Source organism: Notolepis coatsorum, assembly GCF_963971535.1.
Source record: "Notolepis coatsorum genome assembly, chromosome: 7".
NCBI lineage: Eukaryota > Metazoa > Chordata > Actinopteri > Aulopiformes > Paralepididae > Notolepis > Notolepis coatsorum.
Genome location: NC_140171.1, coordinates 131205635 through 131214905, shown reverse-complemented (window position 1 = coordinate 131214905; position 9271 = coordinate 131205635). Strand labels below are relative to the sequence as shown.

Below are 9271 nucleotides of genomic sequence, written 5' to 3'. Positions count from 1 at the left end.
CTGGAAATCTGTAATGTTCCCAGGCCCAGCCCTTGATGGGCCGGGCATGAGAATGACAGTGGACATTTCCTCCCTCCTGACATTGGTCCCCTACCTGCCTCTAATGACCAAAGCCTGATGGTGCCATCTTATGTTGGTTCAAAGTAATAGAATTAATTTGTTATCCTGGGCCATCTGTCTGGTTGTTATGTGTGATTATGTCTTTTCTGTCTAGGTTAGGTTTATTCCTTGTGTGTTTTGATTTTGCATTCTATGTTGTTGCCTGATTGATTGATTGATTGATTGAAAACTTTATTAACAGATTGCAGAATGGGTACAATACAGTACAGCTCAATACACACAATTGTTAAGGGGATGCAGACCAGAGAAAGACGTTCGTCTTGTTTACATCAGGGTCCCCCATTTTCAATTCATCAGGACATACATGACATACAGATAGTCAGTACTGCTACATCTATACATTTATGACATACCATATTTGCAAATACAGTACTGTTTGTGATACAGAAGGAGTCAAGAAAAGGGAGTATATACATTTGACGTAGAAACTGTACATTGGAGAGGTTGGGTGGGGGGGGGGTTGGGTACATTGGGATATTGACAACCATACTGGGTAATTTACATTGGAGGTGGTTGGGGGGGGGGGGGGGGGGGGGGGGGGAGACACACTGTATAAACAAGCAAAACTGTACATTGAGGGGGGGGGGGGGGGAGACACTGTACAAACAAACAAAATTGTACATTGGACTATTGACAAAACCATTACTAGGTAAATGACTGTACATTGGAGGGGGTTGGGTTAGGATATTTACAGGGGCCAGTTTTGAATTGCAGTCTCCCGTAGGTGTCCCTTGAGAGAGGTTTTGAAAGTGGGTAGTGATCCACATTCCTTTACAGCTTTGGGTAGGGCGTTCCACATTGATGTGGCATAATTGCGAAACGTGTTTAGTCCCTTATTTGAGCCGAATCTGGGTTTAACATGATTTGTGGAGCTCCCTCTGGTGTTGTGATCGTGGTATTCACTGACCTTTGGGAAGTATTTTGACATGTACATGGGTACCTTGGTTGTGTAGTGTATCTTGTAGACCAGGCCCATTGCAAGTTGCTGTACTCTGTCGTCTACTCTAAGCCATCCTAGGTTGTCAAAGTGGGCAGGGGTGAGGTGGGTTCTAGGAGTAAGGTCAAGCAGTAGTCTGACCAGTTTGTTTTGAGATGTTTGTAATTTTGTTTTTAGCGCCTTTGAGGTGCTTTGGTACCATGAGGTGCAAGCATAGTCGTAGTACCCCTGAATGAGTGCTCCTGCCAGAGTCTTCAGTGTATTCTTGTTTACCAGAGAGGAGATCCGGTACAAGAATCGAGTTCGTTGGTTGACTTTTTTTATTACATTGGATGCATTTTGTCACAGGAGAGATTAGCCCTCTAGGATGGAACCCAGGTAGGTAATTTCATCTTTCCTTGTGACAATATTGTCACCCACTGTAACTGAGAAGCCGTCGGGTCTTGCTGAGTTTGTTATTTGAACCGAAGAGAATGGACTCTGTTTTGCCCATGTGTAATGATAGTTTGTTATCAGCGAGCCATATGCAGGCTTCTACCAGGTGTTGCTCGTTACAATTAGTCTGTGTATTTAAGTGTGGATTTGTCATCACACCTCCTCGTGGCATCGTTGTCTCCTGTACCCTCCTTGCTACCCTCACTCCTCCGTGTTCCCATGCCCGTCGTGCCTCTCCGTTCCCTTGTGTCATGTTCTTAAAGATTACATGCATTATAAATGACATTTTTCAGTCTCTAGCATTGTATTATAGTAATAGGAGTTAGTATCAATGTGTTTTTGTGTCTAAATACCATATTGGCGGATTGCTCTCATTCAGCTCAGACCATTTCCTGCTAGATTTAATTAGGTCATCCTGATTTGAGGCATATCGTGACGTCACCGGGGCCCTGGGTAAGCGGACAGTGATGCGATTGGCTCTGTGGTTGGAGCTAATGCCCGCCCACAATCTACCTAGACTACACAGCGAGTGGAAACCACTTCCTCATACTGCGAGGCAGAGTGAAACCCGACACCTCTGCATGCACTCTGCGAGGGAGAGAGAGAGAGAGAGAGAGGGAGAGAGAGAGGGGAGAGAGAGGGAGAGACCAGAGAGAGAGGGAGAGAGAGAGAGATAGAGAGAGAGAGAGAGAGAGAGAGAGAGAGAGAGAGAGAGAGAGAGAGAGAGAGAGAGAGAGGAGAGAGAGAGAGAGGAGAGAGAGACCACTGTGCAAACACTCCGCGGGCAGGTCCCCCCCCCCCCCCCCCCCCCCATTCGGGAACACAAGCTGCCGCGCGGCACCCCCCCCCCGAACAGGAGAGGGAGAGAGAGAGAGAAGGGGACCCACACAGAAACACCGCCCCGCGGAGAGCAGAATGATACAGAGGGAGAGAGTGAAAGAAAGAAAAAAAGAAGAAAGGAAGAGAGAGGAGGGAGAGAGGGAAGGGGGGGGGGCCTTATCTATAACGGCCCTGTCTTTTTCCACTGCAACAGCCCCTGGTCTGCTGGACGCACACAAGGAAGTGAATCCTCTCTCTCTCTCTCCTCTCTCTCTCTCTCTCTCTCTCTCTCTCTCTCTCTGTCTACCAGTCGCAGACTGTGTGGGCTGACTGTCACTCAAAGTGCTTATGGGCGGAGCCAGGCCATAACAGCCTGAAATCCTGAGGCTGAAAAATTATGGTTTTGAGTACTTGATTAGAAATATAAAACAATGCATTTTTTTGAAAAAAAACATACAGATGTCTTCAATAGACTCACAGGAATTGTGTAAAGTTGCCCAAATAGTGCTAGGAATAGCAATGTAGGTCCCCTTTAAGTCTTGTAAGTAGTTTATGTATTCCGTTTTCGTTCATCTTTGTTTTCCCGTGTTCTTCAGTGCTGTTTTGTATTGTTTTGTCGTCCCAGTAAAGTCTGTATATATTTCCACGTATCCTGCCATCTCTGCCTCCTCTCTTCCCTGTCTGCAAATTGCGTTCTCACCCTCACAGCACCCCCAACCCTAACAGAATGACGCCACCATTAAAGAACGCAGGCAGAAAGGGTGGCCGATACCATGATGATCATCCGGAGCATGGTGGACGGTGACATGCAGTATTACTCACCTGCCAAGTGGGTGTTCCTGCTCCGGATGATCGACAGGGTCGCCACGGAGAGCCCGACAGACGAACCAGCGATGCGGGACATGGCCGACTGTGTCACTGCTCTCATGGAGGGGTTTAGGGTCGATGGCTAATGTAGCTAGCCTGCCGACTAGTTATCAGGTTCACGGTCAGCCTAGAGCCCCTCACCGCTGTTGAGGCTGCTCAGATGTCCATTGCTGATCAGATGTCCATAGCTGGCACAGCCCCGTCCATTAGCTTCGCTCCTATACCTAACCAGACGTCCCCAGCTAGCATAGTCCCGCCCGTTAGCTTTGCTCCTATAGCTAACCAGGCGTCCCCAGGTAGCACAGCTCCGCCCATTAGCTTCGCTCCTATAGCTAACCAGACGTCCCCAGCTAACACAGCTCTGCCCCGTTAGCTTCGCTCCTATAGCTAACCAGACGTCCACAGCTAGCACAACCCCGTCTGCTAGCTTAGCCTCCGCAGTTAGCCAGGCTTCCCCAGCTAGCACAGTCCCCACTGCTAGCCTAGGCTCCAGGTTCACGGTCAGCCTAGTTCCTGAGGCAAACCTGACGTCCACAGCTAGCTTAGCCTCTGCAGCTAGCCAGGTTCCCCAGCTAGCACAGTCCCCACTGCTAGCTTAGGCTCCAGGTTCACGGTCAGCCTAGTTCCTGAGGCAATCCTGACGTCCACAGCTAGCACAGCCCCGCCCGTTAGCTTCGTTCCTTCGGCTAACCAGACGTCCACAGCTAGCACTGCTCCCGCCCGTTAGCTTCACTCCAGTAGCTAGCCAGGCTACCCCAGCTAGCACAGTCCCCACTACTTTTAAAATGTAACGTTTGGCCTGATGGTGGGAAAAGTCATGGGATCACCAACATCAATAGAGTTTATCCTACGGCGGTCGTGCAATGTGCACAATAAATATTGAGGCAACCGTGCAAAGTGCCAACCTGCTCATCGGAATTATAAGACACCAAAAATAACAATTGAACATAACAATCACTTCCCAAGGTTTCTAAGCGACACCGTGCTGCACACCATCAGAGGCAAAAATACATCACATATATGTTATTTTCGTGCGTTTATCGCAAGCTTTCTCTAAATATTCAGCAAGTGCTAAAACCCATGTGATCAAAAATCCATTTTAGTCTATCTGCATCACTAAACCACATTAACTCAAGGTTTTTACACCTGTCAAATAACTTTTTACGCACCCATAGTATAGTGGACAATAAAACATAAAATGAAACTCATACTCAATATCGATAACACAGTAAACAGATCCGCTCCTCTTCTGTGACCCCCCCGGTAACGTCCGGATCTCGAGGTGCAGGGGCAAAATCCCAGAGCGGAGCTGGGCACATAATGACCTTTGCCTTTTTGTGTGTCATCCTTAGTGGTCAGAGATCTGACTTCTGGCCAGTGTGAGGTACCCAGAGACCCTCGCTACCCAGACTGCCCTGGCAAAGTAGATGTGAGTGTTAACCTCCTTACTGGTTTCTTTAGTGGGCTGTATTATTTTTGTTTCTATGGGCCGACGGCTTGGAATAATCTCCCACTACATATACTGTAAAACAGGCAGCCTCTGTGGATAGCTTTAAAGCACAGCTCAAGACCTATTTTTATACTCTTGCTTTTTAGCTGATTTTAAAATCCCTGTTGTTATTTATGCTTTTTAGCTATTTTCTTAATCATGTTTTGCAAATATAATTTTTTTGTGGGTTTAAACTCCTGCTTTTATTTTCTTAGCTTTTTCTTGCTTTATTGTCAAATTTTGTGTTTTTATTTTTTTGCTCTGTTAAGCACTTTGAGCTGCATTCTATGTATGAAAGCCTTGAAAGGTGCTATATAAATAAAGATTATTATTAATGTAATATCCACAATCGTGAGGCTCCCATGTGAAAATGCTCCCATTTATTCCATTTGTACAATCAATGTTTTCGACCACACTGACATCATGGAGTGTGCGTGTGTGTGTGTGTGTGTGTGTGTGTGTGTGTGTGTGTGTGTGTGTGTGTGTGTGTGTGTGTGTGTGTGTGTGTGTGTGTGTGTGTGTGTGTGTGTGTGTTTGTGTGTGCGTGTGCATGTGTGTGCGTGTGCGTGTGTGTGTGTGCATGTGTGCGTGTGTGTATGTGTGTGTGTGTGTGTGTGGGCGTGTGTGTGTGTTTGTATGTGTGTGTGTGTGTACTTCCAGTGGATGCGTGCGCGCTGGACATCAGACCCCTGCTATGCGTTCTACGGTGTGGACGGCTCAGACTGCTCCTTCCTGGTCTACCTGAGTGAGGTGGAGTGGTTCTGCCCCCCGGTGGCCTGGAGGAATCACAGCAGGGCCCCCACCCAGCACACACAACAAGCTGTCAAGAGACAGGTGAGGACAGCACACACACACACACACACACACACACACACACACACACACACACACACACACACACATGCACACACACACACGCACACACACATGCCCCCCACCAGCACACAGCAGAGAGAGGCCAGTAGGGGGAAAAGAGATAAGACACATCTCTGTTTGTCTCCAGTGATTGTGATTATCATCCCATTACTCATATTCATTCCTTCATTCCTTCATTATTTCCTTTGTCTCTCTCTCTCTCTCTCTCTCTCTCTCTCTCTCTCTCTCTCTCTCTCTCTCTCTCTCTCTCTCTCTCTCTCTCTCTCTCTCTCTCTCTCTCTCTCTCTTCTAACCAACATACACAGTGGGTCAAGGTGAAACAGGTGTGCAGTACGGTCAGAAACAAAGACAGAGCAGACACACCCACTGCAGATAAGCCGCCACTAAACAACAAATAACTGCACACAGACTAGAACCCAACACAACACAAACACTGAAAAAACATACATTTACTAAATATGTTTTAACCCTTTCACTACCACACTACAGAAGGTTAAACCAGTTTCACTACCACACTACAGACGGTTTTCTGTAGTGTGGTTGTGAAAGGGTTAACCCTTTTGCCGTGTGGCAGTGAAAGGGTTAAACTTCTGTATTGTCTCAGTTAAAGGGTTAACCCTTTTGGTAGTGTGGTAGTGAAAGGGTGAAAGGCATACAGTAGGCATTTTCAATATATATAAATATATAAGCAAATAAATATGTTAGTTAGTAAGTACATAAATAAATGCATGAATAAATTAATGAACAGATAATGGGGCCATAATAAAGCGGCAATAGGTAGTTTCAGGAAATGATACATCTGGAGCTGTTGCATAGATGGCCATTCTCCGCCAATATTGCTTTCAGCTAAATAGGAACTGGCAAACTACTAATTCAATGAGGATAGCATGAAGTAGCCTACTATGGAAAATGGTTGTTCATCGTTGTCAGCTAAATTAGCCATCTGCATTACCCTAGGTGTCCCCATGTAAGCTTGACAGCATAGGGAAGGTCAAGAGGAATCACGAGGAATGGACAACAACGAATGATTGACTTGAACTGTTGAAAGGTTAAGATAAGATATTCCTTTATTGATCCCCTTGGGGGAGCATGGGGGAGGGGAGGTACAGGTAGAAGACATACAGGCAGAGGTGACAGAATTATAGTACAGTGGAGAAGTAAAACATTTAAATAGAATAAAAAGGCAGTGTAAACAATTATACAATATAATTAACTCTGAACATGCGCATTATGGGCAACACGGTGCGAGATGAGGGTATGTATGCCCTCTAAGTAATATTGGCCCTACAATAAATATAGTTACAATATATAATCTAATAATCTAAAAAAAAAAATACGAAATGCTAAAATGCTAAATGCTAAATATATGCAACATATAATCTGTATTAGTTCTGCATTGAATATGGTATTGCCCAAAGTTAAAAGTTAACCCTTTCACTACCACACTAATTAACCTTCTGTAGTGTAGTATCATCCCCTGTAGAGGCCCCTGCCCACACATGGTGGTGTTCTGACTGTGTGTCAGTGTGCGTGCTGTGTGTAGTTCACAGATGAGGTACAACTCATTCTCTACTGACTCAGCTACTGTACCAGCAGACAGATTGCTACGTTCAAGAAACATTGCACAGGTTTTCAAAAAGAGGCTTCAGAGTGGGGGGAAACAACAACAGTGTTTTCATAATTATTTTGAAGATGAGAGAGAATGCAATTGCCAATTTTGGAGGTGGAACACAGTCAAAATAACTCCCCCCCCCCCTCCCCTCATGCATGCTATAGCTGCCCATCTGAAGCAGTCAGTTAATGTACGTGAAATAAAATGCTATCTGGATGAAGAAAAAGGCATATAGCTCACAATGCATAGGATAGTTGAGGATGGAGTGTGTGTGTGCGTGCGTGCGTGCGTGCGTGTGTGTGTGTAATAAGGTAATAATAATAAGGTAATAATAATAATAAGGTAATAATAATAATAATAATAATAATAATAATAATAATAATAATAATAATAATAATAATAATAATAATAATAATAATAATAATAATAATAATAATAATAATAATAATAATAATAATACATTTAATTTGTAACGCACCCTACATTCCTGAGAATCTCAGAGTGCTACAGAGTTAAAAGAATAAAATAAAAATAGATATATAAAAAAAGTAGAACACATAGCAGAACAACATATGATAAGACAAAAACAAAAAAAAAAGGCCTTTTTAAAAAGCATTTAAAAGTGTCAACAGTTTCTGGTGCTCTCAGGTGGTTGGGGAGAGCATTCCACAGTCTGGGTGCGGCCGAGCAGAAGGCTCGATCGCCCATGGTGTGCAGCTTAGTCCTGGAGGCTTTGAGGAGGTAGGCTGTGCCGGAGCGGAGGGAGCGTGAGGAGGACTGGGGGGTGAGGAGTTCCTTGAGGTAGGCAGGGGCACCACCGTGTACACACTGGTGAGTGAGGAGGGAGACCTTGTACTCGATCCTGTGTTCCACGGGGAGCCAGTGTAGTGATCTGAGGATGGGGGTGATGTGGTCATGTTTGCGCACCCTCATCAGGATCCTAGCAGCGCTATTCTGGATGGATTGCAGTGTTTGAATGCTTTTATTAGGGATCCCGATGAGGACGCATTACAATAGTAGACAAAGGCATGGACGAGTTTCTCTGAATCTGACAGAGTGAGTGAGGAGCGGAGTTTTGTGATGTTCCTGAGGTGAAAGAAAGAGGTCTTGCAGAGGTGTTTGATGTGGGTCTCGTATGTGAGGTGGGGGTCCATTTTCACGCCCAAGTTAGTGACAAGGGTGGAGAGAGAAATGTCCTGGCCGGAGAAGGAGATGGTGGTGATGGTGGATGACCGGACCTGGTGTGTACCGACCAGCATGGCTTCAGTTTTGGAGCTGTTGACCTGTAGAAACCTGTGGTTCATCCACGCCTTAGTCTCCTCCAGCCAAGCGGTCAGTGTGGGGGGCAAGCGGTCATGAAGGTGAAGATGGTGAAATCCGGATGTACAGCTGGGTGTCGTCAGCATAGCAGTGGAGTTAATGAATACTGGGTAAATCAGCATCATTATAATCACCTGTTCCTCTCTTCTCTCACTGTACACTCAGCTCAAGCGGCCCACCTAATTACATGCACTTACCAGTAGACACACATGCACGTGCACACACACATGTGCACTGCACTCGCTCTCACAAACACACACACACACGCACGCACGCACGCACGCACACACACACACACACACACACACACACACACACACACACACACACACACACACACACACACACACACACACACACACACACACACACACACACACACACACACACACATACACTGAGCCCCCCACTAATAATAATAATACATTTGATTTAAAGAGAGAAGTGCCAGGGAGCTCCAGTAGCTCACCACGTACCGCGAGTGCTATTTCAGCGCCGTGGACAACCGCGCTCGCGCGGATCTGGGGCTGAGCGCGTTCGAATCCCGGACGGCAGCCGTGTCTTTCCCCCCCATCTGAACCCTTTCAGCCTGCTTCTGTCGGTCGAACTTGACCAAGTATGAATGCGAAGAAAAAGCGATAAACGCTAAAAGAACCAGGTGACTGGTCAAAGTTAAAAAAAAAAAAATGGAGAGAAGTGCCTTTTTCTGACTCAAGGGCACTTTACATAAAAAGAGAGTTGAGAGAAACTATATAGAATGGTAGTGTCAAATGGTAGAGGAGTTCCACAGCCTGGG

General features: G+C 45.8%; 1 protein-coding gene across 1 annotated transcript in view; it reads left to right on the top strand.

The window, feature by feature from the left end:
• Nucleotides 1-9271, top strand: part of LOC311232149 (alpha-1,6-mannosylglycoprotein 6-beta-N-acetylglucosaminyltransferase B-like) — a gene marked incomplete at both ends in the record, with an annotated part of 487590 nt that overhangs the window by 190447 nt on the left and 287872 nt on the right. Inside the window, 2 exons of the mRNA XM_084318847.1 lie at nucleotides 4531-4607; nucleotides 5328-5501. Of these exons, the coding sequence (XP_084174973.1) occupies nucleotides 4531-4607; nucleotides 5328-5501 (251 nt within the window). The remainder of the gene's footprint in view (nucleotides 1-4530; nucleotides 4608-5327; nucleotides 5502-9271) is intronic.